General features: G+C 40.1%; 2 protein-coding genes across 5 annotated transcripts in view; one reads left to right on the top strand and one right to left on the bottom strand.

The window, feature by feature from the left end:
• Nucleotides 1–842: 842 nt before the first annotated feature.
• Nucleotides 843–12,593, top strand: LOC129707367 (glucagon family neuropeptides-like). Of its 4 annotated transcripts, none has more exons than XM_055652353.1 (8): nt 843–1,113; nt 4,827–4,968; nt 5,079–5,180; nt 6,290–6,409; nt 7,439–7,543; nt 7,654–7,770; nt 9,300–9,382; nt 11,614–12,593. In XM_055652353.1, exons 3-8 carry the CDS (start codon nt 5,104–5,106, stop codon nt 11,619–11,621), a joined length of 510 nt encoding a protein of 169 aa, XP_055508328.1. In that variant the 5' UTR covers nt 843–1,113; nt 4,827–4,968; nt 5,079–5,103; the 3' UTR covers nt 11,622–12,593. The 4 variants fall into 4 exon arrangements, with proteins under 4 accessions (XP_055508328.1, XP_055508327.1, XP_055508326.1 ...); XM_055652352.1 differs by having other exon boundaries at nt 850–1,113; nt 5,083–5,180; nt 9,297–9,382; XM_055652351.1 differs by having other exon boundaries at nt 856–1,113; nt 9,297–9,382.
• Nucleotides 12,594–20,531: 7,938 nt separating this feature from the next.
• rpn2 (ribophorin II) overlaps nt 20,532–24,565 on the bottom strand; it is a 42,136-nt gene continuing 38,102 nt past the window's right edge. The window contains 1 exon segment of the mRNA XM_055652344.1: nt 20,532–20,863. The gene's annotated coding sequence lies outside the window, so the exon portion shown is untranslated.

The raw sequence follows: 24,565 nt of genomic DNA, 5'->3' as shown, positions 1-24,565 counted from the left end.
TCCCCCCATCTGTCATAGATGGATTCCTCACCCGTGACCTGTAGTTCTACTCTTGCTCCCCCTCTCCCCAGACAGAACAAGAATAGATTTCCTTGGTCCTCACCTTTCACCCCACCAGCCTCCACATCCAACATATCATCCTCTGACATTTCCGTCACCTCCAACATGATCCCAAACACTAGCCACACCTTTTCCATTTCCACCCATTTCCACCTTTGCGCAGAGACCACTCACTCCACAACTCCTAGGTTCACTTATCTCTTCCCACCCAAACCACCCCTTCCCCTGGTACTTTCGCCTGCTACAGCAGGAGATCTGTCCCTATACCTCCTGCTACAGTAACATCTGTCCCTATACCTCCTCCCTCCCCTCCATTCAGGGATACCAGCAGACCTTCCAGGTGAGACAGAGGTTCACGTGCACCTCACCTAACCTCATCTACTGCATCTGATGTTCACAATGTAACCTCCTGTACATTGACGAGACCAAGTGTAGACTCAGCGACTGTTTCACTGAATGGTCCATCAAGGCCTACCTGGGTCTCCCAGTTGCTATTAAACTACATTGCTGTGCTCCTAAAACTCTTGGGAGTTTTCTCACAGCCTTTGGCTTTGGTTCAGCAAACTGACTGCCCTTATCATTTAGAAATCTCTGCAACCTATGTCTGCAAGTTCCAATAGCTCAACATCCTATAGACTTATAATTCCAATCTCTTCACATGTTGGAGCCTTGGTGGGAGAGCTTTCTGCTTTTTTTGCCCAGGATGAGATCCTGTCTTTCTCCTTTTCAATGCACTAACCATTGTTACATTGTTTTTTTTTAACCATCACCTAAAAGCTTTATTTAACTGTCCAAACTCTCTGTACTCCACCTGTGTTTTGCCTCTGTTTTGTTCAAAGGTGTATTTTCTGTATTAAGGGTAATAATTGCAAGTTACTTGTTGTTGTGCTGCTCTCACTAGCAGATGGGAAGAACAGAACCAAAAGTAACTGAAAATCAAGAAGCAAATTGTATAAATCTTCAACCTAAAATATTAACTCTTTTCCTTTTGCAAAGATGGTACTGATCTGATGCAAGCTTCCATCGCTTTCTACTGTTAATACAGAAACAAAGGTAATCAATTTAAGAAATAAAGAACTGCAGATGCTGGTCTATAAAAAGAGACACAAAGTGCTGGAATAACTTCACACTTGCTCTGCTGATTTCCATTTTTAGTTTACTCCTTAGGTCCCGAAACTCCTCCACGGATGCACTTGATCCCAGCTGCCCCATGCATCCTTCTTGTTTTGCCCTTCACTCTAATGGGGACGTACACATCCTGAGCTTTCTTCAGCACATTTTTAAAAACATCCCACTTGGCCAATGTTCCTTTCCCCTCTAATAACCAGCTCCAGTCAACTTGAGCAAGACCTTCTCTCAACCCTCAAAGTTGGCCTTACCCCAGTTGAGCATTTTAACACGTGGACCCCCTCCATCCCTATCCATAACTATCTTAAACCTAATCAAACTGTGGTCACTGGTCCCAGAAGACTCCTACACACACACTTCATTAACTTGCCCTTCCCAATTTCCCCAATGCTAAATCCAGCGTTGCCCTCTCACATGTGGGGGCCTCCACATACTGCTTAAGAAAACTCTCCTGAACACCTTTGAGGAATTGCAACCCATCTAAACCTTTCACGCTATGATTTTCCCAGTCTATATTGGGAAAGTTAAAATCCCCCTTCTACAACAACCTTATTTGACCTGCAGTTGTCTGCAATCTGCCGGCACATTTGTTCTTCTAATTCCTGTTGACTATTCGGGGGTCTGCAGTACACCCCCAACAAGGTGATCATCCCTTTCTTGTTCCTCAGCTCCACCCATATAGCCTCACTAGACGAACCATCCGTAATGTCACCTCGGAACACAGCCATGATATCCCCCTTAACCAACAATTCAACTCCCCCTTCTCTTTTTCCCTCACCCGTGTCTCTCCTGAAGCTCCTGTACCCCGGAACATTGAGCTGCCAGTCCTGCCCCTCCCTTAACCAGGTTTCAGTCATTGCTACAATATCCCAGTCATTCGTACCTATCCATGCCCTGAGCTCATATGCCTTACCCATCAGGCCAATCTAGTTTAAACCCTCCCGTATAGCATTAGCAAACCTTCCCACTAGGCAAGTGGTTCCCCTCCAGTTTAGGTGCAACCCATCCCTTTTATACAGGTCACCCCTGCCCCAGAAGAGATCCCAACGATCCAGAAATCTGATTCCGTGCACCTTGCACCAACTCCTCAACCACACATTCATTTCCCCTATATTCCCATTCCCACCTTCACTAGCACGAGGTACTGGAAGCAATCCTGAGATCACTACCCTGCAGGTTTTGCTTTTCAGTTTTCTGTCCAATTCTGTAAATTCTTCCTACAGGAAACATACTGTACCAACTTGCCTGCCATTTCTTCAGTGTACAAAAAAAATAACAAATTTCAAATCAAGTGTAGTTTCCTTGCCAAAGACTCCCGAACCCAAGACTCGCACTTTACCCACCAAGGCACTTCATCTCAACAAGGCCACTCCACAGCAGCCGCACTTCTTTATCTGTTATCTATTCAACTACTTTAGGGCTAATTTGTAAATTACTCAAACCTGCGCCTTTTTAAATCTTCTTTCCCTCTGACACCTACTTCCAGCCAATACTCGCTCTTGCTGCCTTCTCTCCAAATACTTTTGTATCTTCAGACAGTCTAAAGTTATCCTCCTCACAGAGAGCCACATGCTCATGTACCAATCTGATAAGCTAAACCACATGCTTCCCAAGATCAGTATATTCATCCTGAGAAGTGATGTCTCAAATATTCATAGTATTCCAGTTGAGGTGTGATCATGGTTTGTATATTTGCATTGGAGCATAGCTAGCCTTTTGTATTTTAATCCTCAAATATTCATAAATGTATCCTGTATATGAGATTAACCAATATCTACCACCTCTTTGAGAGAGGGAAACATATTAAATGGACCAACATCTACTGTGGGGGAGAGTTTCCTGAGAGTTTCAACTCCTGAACTACATATTTTGTGAATAAGTATTTTCTAATGTTTCTTCTGATGAGCAATGTATCACTTTTAAATTTGAGACCCCTTAATCCCAAACTTCCAAGATCAACGCATCCCTCTTAGATGTAGCGCTCAAAATATCAATGGTTGATACTTGGATGCACATTTTATATCATGATGAAATGAGTGAAATAATTGCATGCAACATTTAATGGTCAGTCAAAGTATATCAATGCCCAAATCTCATAGATAACTCATTATTTATTTTCAAAAGGAAATTAATTTGGCATAATGGTTTGTTAAACAATTCCAAAGAATATGTAAGAGAATTACATTGTGGAAGGAGCAAATAGACAGATTCTGAGAATAGAGAGTACAAGAAGACAAAAGAGATTGCAAATGCTACAAACTCTGAGGATAGTCATGCTTTGGAAAGGAGGAAGTCAGGTTAGCATTCTGTGCATCATGTAAGAAATGGTTCATTCATAGAAAGGATTTCACTTATATTTTGGCTGATTTAATTGTATTGGAGTATTTCCAATTATGTCACCTGGCACTCAAATATTCGACCAAAAGGCACATTCGTGTGAGATGGTTTTAAAGATGCTGTTTTTACCCATATTGCTTTGAGGGTCTCTCTAAAGATTTTGTTTTGTGAGTCAGGAGAATTTGTTAGAGTTTACATAATACCTACTATTAATTGTAGCACAGCACGTGGGCATTCAATATGTAAGTTGAGACAATTATGTATAACATTATTTTGGACTTGAACAACCAATTTTATCTTAATTGCTAAATAAACAAAATAAGTATTTGGAATATAGGAAGATCATTGACCCAAAATATTAACTGTTTTCTCTCTCCAGATATGTTGCTAGACTTTCTGAGTATATACAGCTTTCTCTGTTTTATTAATATTTGGAGACACTATGTTTACTTTATTTCACTCCAAATCTTTTGAGATTGAGGCAATCCACAAATACTGATAGTGCAAGGAGTACTAATTTCAACTCCTCAATAGTTTTAGTATGGAGAGTCACAAGCTGCTAATGCAGAAAATTATAGACATTTAACAGGTCAGAGAATATCTGAAGAGAGGCTAAACAAAATTAATGTTACAGATTCTGTTCACATATTTAATAGTCAAATGAATGTTTCATAGTTGAGTTATAATTGTAATCGGGCTTGCTGTCTGATCAACAAGTTACAAATCTGCCAATAATGTCAGTTGTATTTCTTTTTCATAATTATATTGATTATGTGGCAGAAAAATATTTTTGCATGTGCGTTCTCCATTTAGGAGAAATGTTTTTCATTGTCCCCCATTCGGAAACTACATCGAATTTTAAATTATAGAAAACTTTTACTGCTAACGCACTAGATGTTTCTGATGTTGATTTCACATTTCCAGCCTTCATCTTTTCTCGATATCTCTGCTTGTCAGTTTTAATTTTCTCACTGCAAATTTTAACTTTAACCCTTTAATATTTCAACTTCCCGCCGTAAGATGACGGAAAAGAGCCACATTATCTGGAATGAATGACAAATAGTATTTAATTAAGTGAAGGGAGAAGTAGTGTATGGAAACCTTCCACCTATTAATGAGATGCTTCGGATTAGGTATTCATTTACCAGAGACTGAGAGAGAGAGATACAAAAACATAAGAAGTCCAAGTGTTGTTTGTGATCTCGAAAATTAAGACCTCTGGTGGAAATTGTCTGTGTGTGGAGAGGGAAGGATGTTTCATACCTGATGCAACCAATGGCATGCTGTCTCCTCCCTCCCAGATACGAAGGGGTTGCTCGTTGCTGACAATACGAGGCTCAGAGAGCACTATAAATTCAGCCGAGGACCCGCTTCAAAGCATCTTCTCACATCCGAGCTCTAAATCGGGACGAACTCGCCGCGACCGACCAGCTCATCACAGCAGTAAGTCCCATCGGGCGGCGCTTTCAACCTTAGACTTAAAATGCAAACTTTTAAGCAAAGGTTTTGATAATTGAATGTTGTTTAAATGTCTTTTTTTCCCTATTTCTAAGGTAGATTTCTTCTTTTGGACAGAAAATGTTGGACAAAGTCTCCCTCCTGTTCTACTCCCTTATTGTACACACGATGTGTTCGCCGGTGTATCCAGCTTTAAGGTGGGGTTGGCTGTACAGCGATTGTAATATAATCCGTCTACACATATATATCCGTGATATATATATATATATCTTATACAATTTATATAATATATATATATATATATATAGTGTTTATAAATTGTATAAGACCTCGTCTGGTATTATGCAGAACTGGTTACAGACACAAACGCCCCGACTGACAGAACAAATGCTGGAAGAACCCAAGCAGTCAAACAGCATGCGTGGAGAGAGAAACAATTCAAGTTTGAGGTGGAACACACCCCCATCATGATCTTTGCACAGGCAGCGCCGCTGAAGGGTGTTCGATCTGAAACGCTAACTGATTTATCTTTCTACAGATGGGTGACAGTTCTTCCAGTTTTCCCCTTCTTGTTGTAGATATTAGCATCTGCAGTTTTATTTACTTTTTACCCCCTGCCTATATATATACCACAGCCTATAGTGACCATAGTTTAAAGAAGGGTCCCGTCCCGAAGCGTTGTCAGTCCATTCCCTCCACAGGTGCCTGACCCGCTGAGTTACTCCAGCATTTTGTGTTTTGCTAGAATATATTTGATTGGATTTTTAAGTTATCCGTAAAGTTTAGTAACTTAAATGTGTTTGCAGCTCTGCTATGAAACACAGTCATTTCATTTAAAGTCAATTAAACGTTCCCTAACAAACACGACTCGCCATCGTCTGCTCGTAAAGGTTTGTCTTTAGACTCTCTCTCACTGTTGTAAGTAAGACACTATAAAGTCTCTGAATGGGAAAGTCTAAAAACAACGGAGCGGATGTTCTATCGCTTGCTCAGTGGTACTTTCCCAATTATTATTGGCATGAATAGATGTGTTGTGAGCCCCAGCTGTCTTAAAATGCAAGGCGACTCATTTAAACATGACGAGTGTAGTTTGTTTGGGTTTAAATAAAACACAATGTTTCGTACCTTAAGCCATTTTGCAACTTGGATTTGAAACATTTTCCTTTCGTTTACAATCGTGTCGCGATACAGAATATAATTTCCCCTCTGTGAACTGGTATTACAGGGGTCCCGTGTAAAACGATTTTTTGCTGTTTCGTTAGATTGCTGCTTGTTATCAATCGATACTAAGTTTGTGTAATTATAGATTTGAAGACAGGTCGAACCTGCGGCAACTGCTCAGTACCTCACCAGAGGAGACCGGCATGGTGCAGGATGGAGGGATCTACGAGGACAAAGAGTCCGGTGTGGATTCCACTGGGCAACGGTGAGTCCGGACTTTGGCAGTCCACAAGCAGCAGTACATTCCGATAGACACGTTGTTAACAGTTCCATTTCTATCCGTTTAGTTCCTGCATGGTTTGAGCCCATTTTCCCCTTTCCCTGTATAATCAGGTCCTAAAAAGAATTGTGAATGTACAAAATGTGTAGGAAGGAACTGCAGATGCCGGTTTAAACCGAAGATAGACACAAAAGCGGGGAGTAACTCAGTTGGTCAGGCAGCATTTCTGGAGAAAAGGAACAGGTGACGTTTCAGGTCGAGACCCTTCTTCAGACCGTTATAAACATTTATAGTTTCAAAATAATGATACCCACACACACATATTCTGACCTTTGTCCGTTAGAGATAAACCAACACGTTGATTATCTTTCAGTTCTATAACTTGACAATATGTTACTTATCCCAGTTTGATTAAATTGCCAGTTTAAACATGAGGGAGAAACGCCAGTTAAGTACTTGGATCAAAAGAAGGTAGATGTTGGGATATGTGAAATACTAACTTTGCTACATAGACTGAAATTACAATATACATAGCTATATTGTGAGAATTATAACATTTATGGGAATTTAGAGGTCCTCGTGAACAAAGAGAACATTAAGGTAGAACAACAAGCAAGAAATAAGGCAATTAATGTCTCACCATTTATTGTAAGGGAAACGAGTAAGGTAGTGCAATTATGTAAGGATTGATGAGGTCTCACCGAAAGCACAGTAGATTAGGTAACAAATCTGACCATTCGGACTCCAGCACTTTGTGTTTTTTTTGTCTGCAATTCCTCGTGTCAATATATAATTTACCTCTAGGTATGGAAGGTTGTCCTAAGTGGGGAAATTGACTATCTTGAAACAAATAAGCATTGAGGCTTAACAAGCTAAAAGGCTTCTCAGATTGCAGTTTGTTTGTTGCGAGAAGTTGGCTTTGAAAGAAAAACGCAGCCATTTTATATGTCTTATCAGTTCTGCATGAAAATGATTGAATTCTCAAGAGTCCTTGCGGTTTGTTACTTCATTCAGGACTGATAGGCACGCAGATGCAGTATTCACCAACACCTATAGGAAGGTGCTGGGCCAGATTTCTGCAAGGAAGTTGCTGGATTCTATCATGGCCCAAAAATTGGGGTGAGTTAGCAATGACACTTACATCAGTTTATTTTGACTAACATGACTTGAAATGCTCAAGTCAGACCTCGTGTAACATTTGGATCTAATTTTGTCTTTTTTTTTAATAGGGATGATAATTTCTTAGCCAAGAGACATTCTGATGACATCTTTACAGATAACTATGCTCGATACCAGAGACAGATGGCAATTAGAAACTACTTGGCTGCAATTCTGGGTAATCAAAGGTATACTTCAAACTCGAGCCAATTGGCATTGTACATTTCAAGGTTTACACTGAATATAATGTGCGTTTACTTTTTTTTAACTTGAAGATTATTTATCTTGATTCCACATAAACCACAAAGAAGCAAGTTATTAATAATTAACAACCAAAAAAGATGATGAGGCCAAAGCTGTAAACATTGTTGTATGGATTTCAGCCAGGTTGGCTGCTCTGAAAAGTTAGATCGCATGGGATCCAGGGAGAGCTAGCTGACTGGATAGAGAATTGGCTTCATTATAGGAAGCAGAGGGTGATAGTGGAAGGCTGGAGGCCTGTAACGAGTGGTGTGCATCAGGATGGTCAAGAAGGCTTGACTTTCATCAGTCAGGGTATTGAGTATAGAAGTTGATATGTTATCTTACAGTTATAAAGGATGTAGGTGAGCCCACATGTTCAGTTTTGGTTACCCTGATGTAGGAAAGATGTTGTTAAGCTTGAATGGGTGCAGGGAGAATGTTGCCAGGACATACAGTACGGGCCTGAATTATAGGAAGAGTGACGCAGGACGACACAGTGGCGCAGCGGTAGAGTTGCTGCCTTACAGCGTCGGAGATCTGGGTTCAATCCTGACTATGGGTGCTGTCTGTACCGAGTTTGTATGTTCTCCCTGTGAACAATTTGGTTGTCTCTGGGCACTCCGCCTTTCTCCCACACTCCAAAGATAAACAGGTTTGTCACTTAATTGGCTTCAGTAAAATTGTAAATTGTCCTTAAAGTGTGTAGGATAATGCTAGTATTAGGGGTGAATGCTGATCTGTGCGGACTCACTAGCCTGTTTCCCTGCTGTATATCTAAAGTCTAAAGTAAAGCCTAAAGTTGGGCAGACTAGGACTTTATCCTTGAAGTGGAAGAGGATGAGAGATGATTTTTTTAGTGGTGCATAAGATCATGAAAGAAATAGATCCAGTAGGTGCACAGAGTATTTTACCCTGACTAGGGGAATCAAAAACCAGAGGACATATCTTTAAGGTGAGGGGGGAAAGGTTTTATAGGAATGTGAGGGACAACATTTTCACACTGAAAGTGGTGGGTATATAGAACAAGCTGCCAGAAAGTGAGGTTGGACTAGTGTAGATGGGGCATCTTGCTTGACATCGGCAAGTTGTGCTGAAGGACCTGTTTCCATGCTGTATAACTCTATGCCTATGATTGTAATATAAGACAAAGGAAAGCATCCATCATAACGAGTCGCAAAGTAACTAACTGGTGCCGAAATTAGCTATAATAAATTGGAAGAATGTAAGTAGATTTGGCTGAGCTGCTGACGCAGTTGAACACACAACCACTCTACAATTCGTTTTAGGAAAGATGAAAATGTTACATTCAGCTGTTAGTCCAGTGTGCAATTCAATGAATCATTTTGCAAAACCATATTTGTATGCTTAACAGAAGTGGGATCAATTATTGGTAATAATGATAGCTTTAAAAAAAAAACATTCTCCGTAGTTTAAAAATCAGATTGGAGTTTATGATTATTGTGATTTACAGCAGACTTGAAAATATAAATATGCAGCAGCTCCCTGAGATAATTTCTGCCCCTCTGGAAGCAGATTATGGCACCATCCCCACTTACGGTAAGTTTTCTGTTATTGAACTCCTCTTCAATTTCTCACCTGCTTTTTTGAAGATAATACTGGAATACAGTTCGTCCTCCAATTCCTGCACTCATGATAAGTGACTGCAGATGGTCAGTGATGCTGAAACGTTTACATGTGACATCAATTGCATTTGATCTGTGATCACTGATAAGAGTCACTTTCACAACAGATCCAGTTCTTTGTGAAATTTAGATCACAATTGAGTAACTAGTACCTGAGTGAATATAGAGTGTTAACGTGGAGATCTGGAACATAGTGGCAATAGGTAGCATCACTTATGAAGAAGCAAGATCTTGTCACTCTGCTGAATGCCAATGTCTACTGAATAGCTGAGTAAATGCTGAAAAATAGACAACACTTACAGAAAAGCATTTTCTAGAAACTGCCTGGTGCAGCCCACGTCAATCCAGGACCCAAACCCTCTAGTTTACTTTAGTTTAGAGATACAGCATGGAAACAGGCCCTTCAGCCCATCATGTCCAGGTCGACCAATAATCCACCTTACATTAATGGTTCAATGGCACTTTATGGTCCCATGTACAAAGGTACAGTGAAATTCATTTTTGTCAACAGTTTAGTACAAGCATCTCTATATATAAGCACTTAGATACATCTTAATTAAGCATATAGAGTATGTGTATTTTAGTAGTATACCGAAATGGTGTACAGAGACACCAGATCTGCTACCATTTTCAACTCCCCGTTGTTGTAAGTGCAGGGTTCTTGACCTGACCATTGTCCTGGCAGCGCTGCAGGGTTGGCCTGGCCAAGGATAGCCATGGTGTCCACTACTCCTGCTCCACCACTATAGGCCATGTCCGGTCCACACGCTTGGCCTCTTGGAGCGGCGCCCGGTCTAGATGAGCCCTTGGCAGCTGCAAGGCCTCTAATGGCCCACTCCTCCGTTGAGGCACTGCACTGCCTCCCGCAGCCGGTCTGCTTACTGGCACTCTCTTCAACTCTTCGGTGCCCTGGTCTACGGGGGACAAGCAGGGGCTGGGCTCCGTGACTTCCTCTCTACAGGCTGCGGCCTGCCGGGTCCTCCTGCGTCCGGTCACGCTGCCCACCAGGTGTCTCTGGGCAGGTCCTCAGTCCATGGTGGGCGAGCTAGGCTTGCTGGTGGGTCTTGCCGCGGCCTGCAGGGATAATCTCACTGCACAGTTTACCGGTAGTTCTATGTTATTCCAGTTTCACATCCCACGTGCTAGGGACAATTTACAGAAGCCAATTAATCTACAAACTGGATGTCTTTGGAATTTGGGAGGAAACCGGAGCACACGGAGAAATCCCACGCGGTCACAAGGAATACATGCAAAGTCCGTACAGACATCACCTGTTTTCCAGATCAAACCCGGGTCTCTGGCACTGTGAGGCAGCAACTCTACCACTGTGCCACTCTAGGTTGGCTTGCAGGGGGGCAAGCTCCAACCATCATAGCTAAGAGTCTCTAAGTGTTGGGACCACTTTGTGATGAAGCATATTGTGCTTCTACGTTGTGGCCAGAATGTTGGCAGTATATTCATAGCTTCTAATGTAGGTAATATTGCGCACAATGTTCCTATTCATTAGCTGCTGTCCATGCAGTGGGAGATCAGAACTGTGATTGTTATTTATCAAATGACTAACTTATTATGGTAAATATTGACTAATGCATAAAGTAGACCCTACCCAAGGATGGCTCCAGGCAACTTTGGAAGATAGAACCAAAGCCTATCTTTTACACCAGATTCATCAACTAATGATATCCTAGATGTTAATTCATCAACTTTTTAAATTAATAAATGGAATGTATAATACAATAACATAAATTAAGGAGGCTAGAATATTTCCCAATTATAAGTAACTGCGAGCCAGTTTTCCATTGGGTCTTGTTTGGACAAAATGCATGAACATTGTCTTGATTTATACCAGAACTTCACTTTTAATTACACCATCTTGTGTAATCTTGGGGCTCGGAGAGATCGGGTTTTGCAAACTTTAACCTAAGCATTTGGAATTGTGTAATTGAAGTGTTTTCATTCAAAGAATGGATTTCACGTTTTGTGTTGGAGAATCCAAAACCCAACATGTGTGGATTTCATGGTTAATTAACCTGGCACCCCATCAGCCACCACCATTCCCTACTCCCACGTTTTGTTTAAATCTCGTCACTGTATCTCCTCAAGTACAAAAATGAATGCAAATGATTTGTTTTCTTTCCTTCACAGTTAATTGATGAAATGATGGAAGAAGTGATAAATCTCCACCCTAATGGTTCGTGTGTTTTACTTCGGAGAGAAATCCTTCATGAAATTATTTTTGACGCACAATATTGTACACTAAATTTATCGATAGATTTGGCAGAAAACATTATTTTGGTGCTGGAATTTCTGATATTATGTTAATGTTATATGTGCGTGATTAGTAAAGTCTTATTCCTTTTCACTTGCATTTGTCCTTAATGTGATTCTGCCACTTACATTCATACAGACCGGGTTACTGCCATCACTTCTATATTATTCTTCATGGCTCTCATCTTCATTGTAGGAAATCATGACTATTTAATTTGTGATAAAAGTAGCGTGTTCTTATACTTTAACATAATAATAATATAATAATAATTTTAACATCATGCACATAATCCAAAACGATACTTGAAAGTCGTATTTAATAATATTTAAATACCAAATATTGAAGGAGGCTAGCTCTCCTCAGAAAAATGGTGTGAGACTATACGCGTTGTATCGATTGTGGAGGGTCACCTATTGAGATTCATTCCAACCCTGCAATATTGAGAAATACTCCATTGCGATCTGAAATGCCAACGACGTCTTCACCAAATACTTAATATGGTGACACAAATGTAACCCAGGATTAATGTTACATGAGCACTATCAGCTTTCTCCTCCAGTGGACAGTTTACATGTTCAACAAATTGGCCATCATATTTACCCTGGAATTAATTTGTTTCAAATAATAATGCAAATATGTACATGCTTAAATGTAACTCTTGCAAATGCTATTGATGATTTACACCCAAATATATAATAGTTTTAATTGTTGCAGTTTTGTTTGTAATTAATCACACCCTGCCAGAAGGAAAATCTATACGATTGTGTGATGAAATATGTATTTGAAACTATATAGTCATTGTTTTATCATTGACCAGCATGTCTGAAATTACAAATATAGGACATCCATTTACAAATTGATATGTATTTGTCTGTTTATTGCAGATACAAATATTTCCAATACACATCTTCCAATCAACTTTCTGTTCTGCATGTTATACAATTTAACACCATGCACTATAAATGATGACAAATTAGTTTTAAACCAAGAATCTACAATTGTCAATTTACAATAAAGGTTCACTTGCACCTCCTCCGACCTCATCTACTGTATCCGCTGTTCCAGGTGTCAACTCCTGCATATCGGCGAGACCAAGCACAGGCTCGTCAATCATAGAAACATAGAAAATAGGTGCAGGAGTAGGCCATTTGGCCCTTCGAGCCTGCACCGCCATTCAATATGATCATGGCTGATCATCCAACTCAGTATCCTGTACCTGCCTTCTCTCCATACCCCCTGATCCCCTTAGCCACAAGGGCCACATCTAACTCCCTCTTAAATATAGCCAATGAACTGGCCTCGGCTACCTTCTGTGGCAGAGAAATCCACAGATTCACCACTCTCTGTGTGAAAAATGTTTTTCGCATCTCGGTCCTAAAAGACTTCCCTCTTATCCTTAAACTGTGACCCCTTGTTATGGACTTCCCCAACATCGGGAACAATCTTCCTGCATCTAGCCTGTCCATAAGAATTTTGTACGTTTCTATAAGATCCCCCCTCAATCTTCTAAATTCTAGCGAGTACAAGCCGAGTCTATCCAGTCTTTCTTCATATGAAAGTCCTGACATCCCAGGAATCAGTCTGGTGAACCTTCTCTGTACTCCATCTATGGCAAGAATGTCTTTCCTCAGATTAGGAGACCAAAACTGTACGCAATACTCCAGGTGTGGTCTCACCAAGACCCTGTACAACTGCAGTAGAACCTCCCTGCTCCTATACTCAAATCCTTTTGCTATGAATGCTAACATACCATTCGCTTTCTTCACTGCCTGCATGCCTACTTTCAATGACTGGTGTACCATGACACCCAGGTCTCGTTGCATCTCCCCTTTTCCTAATCGGCCACTATTCAGATAACAGTCTACTTTCCTGTTTTGCCACCAAAGTGGATAACTTCACATTTATCCACATTATACTGCATCTGCCATGCATTTGCCCACTCACCCAGCCTATCCAAGTCACCTTGCAGCCTCCTAGCATCCTCCACACAGCTAACACAGCCCTCCAGCTTCGTGTCATCCGTTTCGCTGAAGATCTCCACTTAGTCTGCCTAAAGCTACCTGATCTCCCGGTTGCTCAGCACATTAACTCTCCCTCCCATTCCCAATCTGACCTTTCTGTCCTGGGCCTCCTCCATTTTCATAGTGAGGCCCAGTGCAAATTACAGGAACAGCACCTCATATTTTTTGGGGTAGCTTACACCCCAGCAGAATGAACAACTAACTTCAAGTTGCCCTTACTTTCCCTCTCTCTCTCCATCCCCTCCCCCTTCCCTGTTCTCCCAATAGTCTTACTGTCTCCGACTGCATTTTATCTCTATCCCGCCCACTCCGCTGACATCAGTCTGAAGCAGGGTCTCGACCCAAAGCGTCACCCATTCCTTCTCTCAAGAGATGCTGCCTGTTTCGCTGAGTTACTCCAGCATTCTGTGTCTCCCTTCGATTTGCATCTCCAGTTCTTTCCTACAAAAACAAAATCTACAATTGTCCACAGTTACTTAAAATTGATAGCTCCAAATGAAGAACATTTGTTCATGTGTGAAAACCGCTGATGAATAGTCTTTTTGCTGACTGGATAGAAATAGCTTCTCACGGTACCTTGGTACACGTGACAATAAACTAGACCGAACTGAATCTTATTATGGCTATTACAGGTACCCAAGGAAGACGATTTCTCCATATTTGCCAAATAATTACGAGAGGTAGTTTAATTTCAAGTCATATATTCGAATATGCCCCATTGGTCTGGAGAATGAACAGCAGTAATAATGAATCGATAAAAGCTTTCACTACTTTTGAAATCAAATAAGCCTTTATACATGAAAAACAATTTGCATCTTCTGCACGTAACTAACAAAGTCTTTTGAACTCAGTCCGACAGAGCTCATGCAAGTCATTAAATTCTTCTTCTTCATGCACAACCAAATCTAACATGGAGATCCATATAATATAGAGCTATCTAATGCCCCCATACTAACACTTTGAATCAGCTTGTCGATGAAATAGAATAAAATAGTTTTGAATATCAAGTTAAATGAGGCCTTTGGGAAAATTCAATTGTGTCCTTGCATAAGATCTCAGCAAGACCACTTCTAATTCTATCCTATGGCAGATGATAATAAATAATCTAGGAATGGTTCCAGGAAGAACCATCTACTAGATTAATACCTGTGCAATCATGACTAGGGACAAAGCACTATTTCTTTCACTACAGATGGGCAGAGGCTTTGGGTGTTTTAATAGAAATGTTTAAAATTATAAGAAGACTAGACAGTGTTGAGAGATGATTTGAATGTGGTAGCTGAGTGCAAACACTATTTTTATGCAAACCTAAAACTAGACAAAAAGTAGAAAAAAATGATCTCTGAGGACAACACACCTTTGGGATAAACTGACACCAAATGCAAAATGTAGGTGGAAAGATGAATGATGTTATCTCTGTCAAATCTTCCCTTGATCCCCAACTCTCCTCATTCTGATTTGTCCCCATTTCACCTCTGCCTTGGACTGGACTGCTAGATGAAAACATAGCTTCACAGTCTGTTGGCCATTCGTAGATGATATTAAATTAATTTGGTCATTGGTCAATTTCAGTTCCCGGGGAATTTGGGGCCACGATACGATCCTTAGCTGGATATCTCATTCAGGAATGCAGACAAAATAAACTTAATTTGTAAATCTTGCAAGCTGGCACTGGATAGTCAAAGTCGGTGTTTCATATCCAAGTATCAAAATTTTAATACTTTTGATTATAAAACTAACAATTCAAACTATAGATGTTGACAGCTCAGAGAAAATAATTTGACTGATTGTTTTTTATGTTTGCTCTTTATTAAATTCAAAGTGTAGCCACTGCTGTGTTCATTTCCCAACGCTCTGCTACCAATGCTCAGCCACTTATCCTTGAAGCATGGAATAATTTGTGTCTCAACTAATCCTAAAGGCTTCACGTTTTATGTTTTTCCATGTTTCTAACCACATGTTTCTACCTTTTTTTTTTAAATTACCTTGACCTCACTTGTCCATATCCCAATGACAAATTTAAATAAATGGCTTTTCTTTAATAGAAAGGAATACATTGTTCCACACATGCTAAGCAATTCTCCGTAGCTTTAAACACTTCCCCTTTCCTGCACTAGAAACTGTTTCAACATCATTCTCTCCACCCAGGTGGTACCACTCCACAGCAGTAATATATTTGTTTGGGAATAAGCTCCATCCAAGACCGCAAGAAATTGCATTAAATTGTGGACGCAACCCAGACCATCGCACAAACCAACCTCCGTTCCATTTACACCTAACGCTGCCTCGCCAAGGCCAGCAGCATAATCAAGGATGAGTCGCACCCTGGCCACTCCATCTTCTCCCCTCTCCCATTGGGCAAAAGATATAGAAGTGTGAAAACGCACACCTCCAGATTCATGAAAAGTTTCTTCCCAGCTGCTATCAGGCGACTGAATCATCTTACTACAACTAGAGAGTGGTCCTTAACTACTATCTACCTCATTGGTATTTATATATATATATAAAGTCCAACTCGAGGAGGGACCATACTGGACCTTGTATTGGGAAATGAGCAAAGCCAGGTAACTGGAGTTGTGGTGGAAGAAACATTTAGAGATAGTGAATACAACTCCATAAATTCTAAGATTGTTTTGAATAGGGACATATCTGGATTTTGGGGGAAGGTACTAAATGGGGATAAAACTGATCAGTGTCATTAGGCAAGAGATAAGGAGTGTAGATTGGGAGCAGTGGTTGTTGGGTAACTCCACAGGTGACATGTGAGTTGCTTAAAAGGCCAGTTGATCAAAATGCAGGATCAGCATGTTCCAGCGAGGAGAAGGGATAAGGACAACAAGTTAAGAGAACAGTGGATGATCAACGAGGTTGAAATTGGTAATATAAGATTACAGCATTCACAATGACTTGATCATATGGATTCAGAACAGGCTTATTCAGAGACAGAGGGTTGTGGTGGAAGAAAATATTCTGGCTGGACAGGCTGGAGGTCTGTGACCAGTAGTTTCATAGGGGTGTGCACTGGGTCTGTTTTTGATATATATGAGTGACTTGGATGTAAATGTAGATTGTTTGGTCAGTAAGTTGGCTGATTGAAGGAGTTGCAGATGGTGAGGATTGCTGTCAGGAGATACAATGGGATATTGATCAGCTGCAGAAATGGGTGATGAAAGGCAGATGAAGTTTAACCTGAGCAAGCGCGAAATGTTGCACTTTGGGAGGTTGAATGTACAGAGAATATACAGTTAATGGCAAGACCCTTAACAGCATGTGCAAAGGGATCTTGGAGTCCAAATTCATAGCTTGCTAAGGGTGGCAGCACAAGTAGATAGGGTGGTGAAGAAGGTGTATGGTATGCTTGCCTCCATTGCTATGGGCATTGAATATAAGAGTCAGGAAGTCATGATGCAGCTCTGTATGACGTTGATGAGGCCACATTTGGAATACTTTGTGTAATTCCGGCTGCGCTATTGCAGGAAAGTTGTGGAGGCTTTGGAGATGGTGCAGAGGTGGTTTACCAGAATGGTGCCTGGATTATAAGGTGTCATCCATAGGGAGAGCTTGGATTGTTTTCTCTGGAATGTCAGAGGTTGAAGGGGAGACGGTAGAAGTATATACAATTATGAGAGGCATAGATAGAGTAGAGTCATATGCTTTTTTTTTCTGGGTGGAAATGTACACCAAAGTGCATCGCCATAAGGTGCGAGAGGACAGTTTAATGGAGAGATGCAGGGGAGTTTTTTTAATATATAGTGTGGTAGAGGCTTGAGATGCATTGCCCAGGAAGTAGTGGAGGAAGCAGATACAATAGTGACATTTAAGAGGCTTTTAGATAGGCACATGGAAGTTCAGGGAATAAATGGATGTGGATCATGTATAGGTGGATGAAATCAGTTGAACTAGGCATCATGTTTCGCACAAATATTGCAGGCCAACGGGCTCGTTCCAGTGCTGTGTTAAACCAGAGGAAACAGGGATGACTTACAAAGCACACAATGACAGCACCTTAGGTCAGGATCGAACTAGAGTCTCTAGCGTGAAGCCGAGGCCACATGTTAAAGATTTTTAAATGAAGTTTATTTTCTTTATTTTGAAAATAAAGATAAGTCAATGGCAATGAGAATGCACAATGTATAGCACATTCCCCTGATTATTTATTTATTTTCCAAGACCATACATCAATGGAAAGGCTAGCAATTCTTGCCTATCAGGTGGTGAGCAGTCTTTTTGAAATGTTAATCATTTCTGTTCCACGATTTAGACCTGATTATGATGTTGGGATCAATGGCATACAATCTACCCTCATTGTTATGGACTTCTTTATAATAGATATCAGATACAACAGTGACTGCTAGATGGCGGCAATGGCCACAGACAACACTAAAGAATTGTGCCCGCTACTTTCTGTTTCCAAATACAATGCAATCCATGATGAAATATGTGAAGTGCTGCAAGAAGTTGGCTTTATTATCATGCTTTCAGTATCTATTTTATCTTTCATATATTACCTTAGATGTAACATTTAAAACATGAGTTAACATCCCCTTACTCAGTTACAGCAGACAATCAGCAATAACGAACACCCCCCCTTAAAACAAGTCATCTATATTTCCAAATCAATGGTGTTCAAATTGAAGGCAAATGTGCATTTAGTGGTGGTCCCAGGTGCTAGATATCTTTGTTCTTCATAGTGGTAGAGCTGATGTGTTTGGGAGCAGTTGGTGGAGCCCAGGTGAATAACTGCAGCGCATTTTGTAGTCTTTTGGGAAATAATAATATATACAGTATCCTTCATGATGTTTGGAACAAAGACCCGTCTTTTATTTATTTGCCTCTGTACTCCACAATTTGAGATTTGTAATAGAAAACGTCACATATGGCTAAAGTGCACATTGTCAGATTTTAATAAAGTCCATTTTTATACATTTTAGTTCACCATCTAGAAATTACAGCAGTGTTTATACATAGTCCCCCCCCATTTCAGGCCACCATAATGTTTAGGACACAGCAATGTCATGTAAATGAAAGTAGTCAGGTTTCGTATTTTGTTGCATATCCTTTGCATGCAATGACTACTTGAAGTCTGCGAATCATGGACACCACCAGTTGCTGGGTGTCTTCTCTGGTGTAGCTCTGCCAGGCCTGTATTGCAGCCAATTTTAGCTTATTATTGTTTTGGCAGCTAGTCCCCTTCAGTTTTCTCTTCAGCATATGAAAGGCATGCTCAATTGGGTTTAGATCAGGTGATTGACTTGGCCACAAGAATTGACAATTGTTGTGCTGAAAAACTCCTTTGTTGCTTTAGCAGTATGTTCTGGATCATTGTCCTGCTGTAGAATGAGCTGCCACCAATGAGTTGAGGCACTTGTTTGAACTTGAGCAGATAGGATGAGTCTGTACACTTCAGAATTCATTATGCTACTACCATCAGCAGTTGTATCATCAATTAAGATAAGTGAGCCAGTACCTTCAGCAGCCATACACTACCTAGGCCATAAAGACCCCCGCCATCATGTTTCATAAATGAGGTGGCATGCTTTAGATCTTGGGCAGTTCCTTCTCTCCTCCATACTTTGCTCTTGCCATCACTCTGATACAAGTTAATCTTCGTCTAATCTGTCCACAAGACCTTGTTTCCAGAACTGTGGTTGCTCTTTTAAGTATTTCTTGGCAAACTGTAGCCTGGCCATCCTATTTTTGCAGCTAACCAGTGGTTTGCATCTTGCAGTGTAGCCTCTGTATTTCTGTTCATGAAGTCTTCTGTGGACAGTAGTCATCGACAAATCCACATCTGACTCCTGAAGAGTGTTTCTGATCTGTCGGACAGGTGTGTAGGGATTTTCCTTTATTACAGAGAGGATTCTTCTGTCATCAGCTGTGGAGGTCTTCCTCGGCCTGCCAGTCCCTTTGCAATTAGTAAGCTCACCAGTGCTCTCTTTCTTCTTAATAATGTTCCAAACAGTTGATTTTGGTAAGCCTAAGGTTTGGCAGATGTCTCTTACAGTTTTATTCTTGTTTCTCAGTCTCATAATGGCTTCTTTGACTTTCATTGGCACAACTTTGGTCCTCACATTGATAAACAGCAATAAAAGTTTCCAAAGGTGGTGGAAAGACTAGGTGCTGAGAGCTCTCGTACATCTGCATTAAGGAGCCAATTAAACACACTGGATCAAATACAAATGCCTGCGAAGCCATGTGTCCCAAACATTATGATACCTTAAAATGGGGTGACTGTGTAAACACAGCTGCAATTTCTACATGGTGAAACCAAAAAAGTATAAAAATGCTGTTTAATAAAATCTGACAATGTGCGCTTTAACCACATGTGATTTTGTCTATTACATTTCTCAAATAGTGGACTAGAGGCAAATAAATAAATGATGAGTCTTCGTCCCAAACATTATGGAGGGCACTGTACTGTGTGCTGGTGACACAGGCATTAAAAATGCCTGATGATTGATGGCAAACCCATTAAGCAGACATACAAGGTTATTAACCAGACATTTTAATAAACATGTTAACTTATTTGTTATCCCACTTGCTGCTGGTCAACACAACCATCCTCTAACAAATGGTCACTAGATAGATTGCGCGGACATGTGCATTGTTTTATGCAGGGTGATTTTAGAATATCCCAACCATCAAAAGGAAATTTGTGATCGGGGGCTATAAAAGCTGAACTTTCTGGTGATGCTCTTAGGCCAAGAACGAGCGAACACTGGCTAACAACCACCTAACTACGCTGTGAAATGATAACAGCCTTCAGAAGCACATACTCGAGAAACTTTAAAGTTTATTGAAGATCTCAATAAAGTTGACAATTTCATTTTCTGCTCATTTATTGCAGAAAATAAACTGATATCACACATGTACCATCAGAGACAGCCAAAGGAAAGCCAACACTGAAGTGCAGCAAATTACTTGTGAAAAATGTCAGAGGCGGCCTCACGTGGCCCAAATGTCAATGCATTAAAAAAAACACCTTCACCACTTCGAGAAAGGAAATTACAATCAAATTTCAGAAATCTGGTGGCACAACTGCAGGCTTTAGAAAGAAGCTTATCTTCAGATTTTCTTCTTCAAGTGCTCCTATTGACTCCCCAATCTAAAAGAAAATCAGATTTTGGAAATTAGATTGTTGGTTCATGTTGCACAAAATTATAATACGTTAGGATTCTGTGTTTTCTGGTCTGTGACTAAACTTTATGTCTTGAATCAGTAAACGCAGCATATCCTTTTGAGAAACACCCCCTCAAAACAAATAATTTATTTTTCTACTACATATTTAGTTTAACAAATTCTGACCAACTCTTAACCATCTTTTTATGACACAGATGATTGTGTGTATTGCATATCGTACATAACTCGTGTAAAACACCTCCGTGAGGCATCTTTTTTCGAACAGTAGAACTTACTAATCAAAACACATCTTAATAAAAATTTACAGAATCTTAGGAATTTAGGTATGGCCAGAACCTTAAAACGATTATACAAACACTTTGCATATAATTATCCTGATTGCTTCATAGTTATCAAACCAGACACCATAATTTTTTTTTAAAGTCTCAGTTGAGGTATTTTTCAATGTGTCAGAGGTTAAAGTGTGATTGCCTTTAGAAAGTCTTGAGAGAAACCACTTCATAAACATTCCACCCATCCTTTATTTAAAACTGATTAACTAAATTGCTCATTCAGCAAGGAAGGCAAAACTTTCAAATCTGATTATTGCAGAATTTGATGCCAAACTGAATTTGAAGTTTTAAACATTATGAAACAGGAAATGTTTGAGAGGCAGACTGTCTGATGGAACTTCGGATACTCAGGACTAAATTGTTGTATGCGACAGCGAGTCCTTAACCATTGCATTGGCACATTTTCAACCAATTTTCATTAAGCTATGACAATGATATGGAAGTATTGGTTTTGACCACAAATTAAAAGATTCTAATTTGGAGTTTGCAAGATAACTGGAAGAGCAAATCCCCAGTGACTGCATTTTACTTGAATAACACTTTTCTGGATTTTATATTGGATGCTCTAAGTTCATGCAAGGAGATATTGTCACCGTCACATTATTATCTCCTGCCACAAACAAGGCAGCATGCAATTGAATGCTAGAAGATGTTCAATGAGGGTAGGGAAGTTAACATACATTAGGATGCAATTCCAATAACTACACAGACTTGTCTGTCAATCACTGCCAAGGTGAAATTCAGCACAAGGTGGAAGAACATCACCTCATTCTGATGGTGGTCTGCAATCCAAATGTTATGAATAATCCATTTTCCAATTTCAGGTAACTTCTGATACACCTGTAATCCTCACATTTTTCTTCCATATCCCATAAACCCCTCATTTTGTTCGCCTCCTGCTCCATCTGCCTTTTACTGACTCATTTCATCCACCAGATCTTGGTTCTATCCACCCTTCACACTCCCCAAACCTGGCTCCACCCGACACCCCTCCCACCCCCCACCCGCGTCAGCTTCAGTTCATCATCCGCCTACCTCCACCTCTCCTTGGTTCCTACTGGTCTGTCTCACCTCATCTCCCTCTTCCCTTTACACTGGCACTAAAACAAGACAGGAAAAATGACTGTTGAACATGATGCCCAATTAAAAAAATCCTTTTCAACATGAACATGATCTATATCCTTCCATTGCCTGTCTTATTCATGCGCCTAAGGACTTCTTAAACGCTGTTGTATCTGCCTTCTCCATCACCTGTTAGCACGTTCCAGGCACATCAATCTAAATTTGCCCTGTACATCTCTCAAAAAAACATTCCCCCTCTCATCTTATTTATGCCTTATAGCATTTTACATTTTAACCCTGGGGAAAATGTTTCTCATAATTGTGTACAGTTCTATCAGGTCTCCCCTCAACCTCCAAAATGCAACACTTCGCACTTCTCTCTATTAAACTCCATTAACCATTCTTCAGCCCACCTGCCCAACCGATCAAGAGCCTGCTGCAATTTTTGTCAAACAACTTCACTATCTGCAATACCATCCACCGTGGTGTCATCTGCAATCTTATTGATCATGGCTTGTATGTTCCAATGTAAATCATTGATATAGATGACAAACAGCAATGGGTCCAGCATTGAACCCCGAGGCACACCACTAGTCACAGGCCTATAGTCAGAAAAACAACCTTCCACCTTTGCTTCCTTCCATGAAGCCAATTTTCTTCCAGTCGGCTAGCTCTCCTTAGATCCCATACGATCTAACCATCCAGAACAGCCTACCAAGCCAAACTTTGTGAATTTATTACTTGGTGTAATAATATTCTCTCATGAAAGATCATCTGAGTGTAATTATGAATTAAGATTAAACCAAGTGACACAGGCCTGTACAACTCCAGTACAGTGAAATGTGAATAATCTGCCACATCAAATTTCTGGTGGCTTTCGTCTGGGTCATCAGCTGACCGTGCTCCTTTTTAATTCACCAAAGCCTGGGTTCATACGCTCATTAGAAGTTACAATTATAATACTGTACAGCATTTGAAAATGTAAATCAAAAGTGCAGATGCAAGAGACTGCTCAAGATTGGAACCTTGAGCAAAAAACAACTGCTGCAGGGACACAGTGGGCAGGCATCATGTCTGGGGGGAAATAAATAATTTGAGGTCAAGACACTTCCTATGGACTAGACTGCAAACTTAAATTGCCATGGGACATTAGTAGGAATAACATCTGATAGTTTGGACAATCTGCTGGTGCAGGAGTGCCAGATTATTGGATTTTAAGCAGGACCCATTTTGAGAACAATTATCCGTATTCACAGATCTCAAATTTTCCAAAGTAATACATTTGAGATGAAGATTTAAGAAAAATGGAAGAGGCCAGCAAGTTTAACTTGTGTTAATATGATTTGAATGTAATCGCAATGGCGTTATAAAAATAAGTGCCAAGATTTGTTAAAATGTGCAGAATGTGTAGACTTTCAGAATCTTTTAAAGGGTTCAGAGTTACAAAGTACACATCGGCCATTTTATTTCAAACTAAGTTACACTCAAATTTAAAATATAACTTGAAGCAATCTTGAAGAAAGATAAAGACTAAATATAGTTTAAGTCACCTTGATTTGCAGAATATGATCCTGGTTCCAAATTTCATTTATTATGCCATTGCTTTTTTTTTTCTTAAAAAAAAGCAGTGGCCATCTTTGCAATACCGTTGAAACAGAAATGGAATACAACTATTGATGCAGAGAGTTAAAGGATTACAACATGGTGATTTATTCAACCAAACCTGTATGAATACCAGAATGATTATTATTGTCACTATTCCCAAATAACTGTATCCCATTGGAATAAAAAAAATATACAAATAAAAACAGCCAATAAATAGTTAAAAATGTGTAAACATAAAAATGTAGCATGCAACACAACATGCAGGTAATTCTGGTCAACTGTGGAGAAACATGCCTGGATGAAACCTGGATTGAGGGCTGGAATAATTTATCAGGCAAATATGGTTAATTAGTTGCAAATTCACCACTGTGCCCTCGTCTCCATTTAACTAATTGTCAAAGCGCAGGATGGGAACTTTGCAGTCTCCTGGAATGAACATTAACTTCAACTTCAGGTAAACTGCTCTGATTGCTTCCAATTATTTACACATATCCATTTCTCACCCAATTTCTTTACTAACCATCAGCAAGGCATTTCACTCATGCTCTTTATCACCTGATCTGCTTTAACCCGTCTTATGCTCCTCCAGCTCAGCTTTAAAAACTGCAAACCCTCCACAGATGCAGCATGACAGGAAAGGTTCAACCAGCATTTCCATCCTTGTTTAC

The sequence above is a fragment of the Leucoraja erinacea genome, chromosome 21 (genome assembly GCF_028641065.1).
Source record: "Leucoraja erinacea ecotype New England chromosome 21, Leri_hhj_1, whole genome shotgun sequence".
Classification (NCBI taxonomy): domain Eukaryota; kingdom Metazoa; phylum Chordata; class Chondrichthyes; order Rajiformes; family Rajidae; genus Leucoraja; species Leucoraja erinaceus.
The sequence above is the reverse complement of the archived record's forward strand: the minus strand, read 5'-3'. Positions and strand labels throughout refer to the sequence as shown.

Excerpts from the sequence above, each read along its gene's own strand:
- LOC129707367 (XM_055652352.1), top strand. The coding sequence starts at position 5,104 with ATGTTGGACAAAGTCTCCCTCCTGTTCTACTCCCTTATTGTACACACG. Across the intron at positions 5,181-6,289 it reads CCGGTGTATCCAGCTTTAAG|ATTTGAAGACAGGTCGAACC; the intron begins GTGGGGTTGGCT and ends GTGTAATTATAG. Across the intron at positions 7,544-7,653 it reads ATCATGGCCCAAAAATTGGG|GGATGATAATTTCTTAGCCA; the intron begins GTGAGTTAGCAA and ends TTTTTTTAATAG.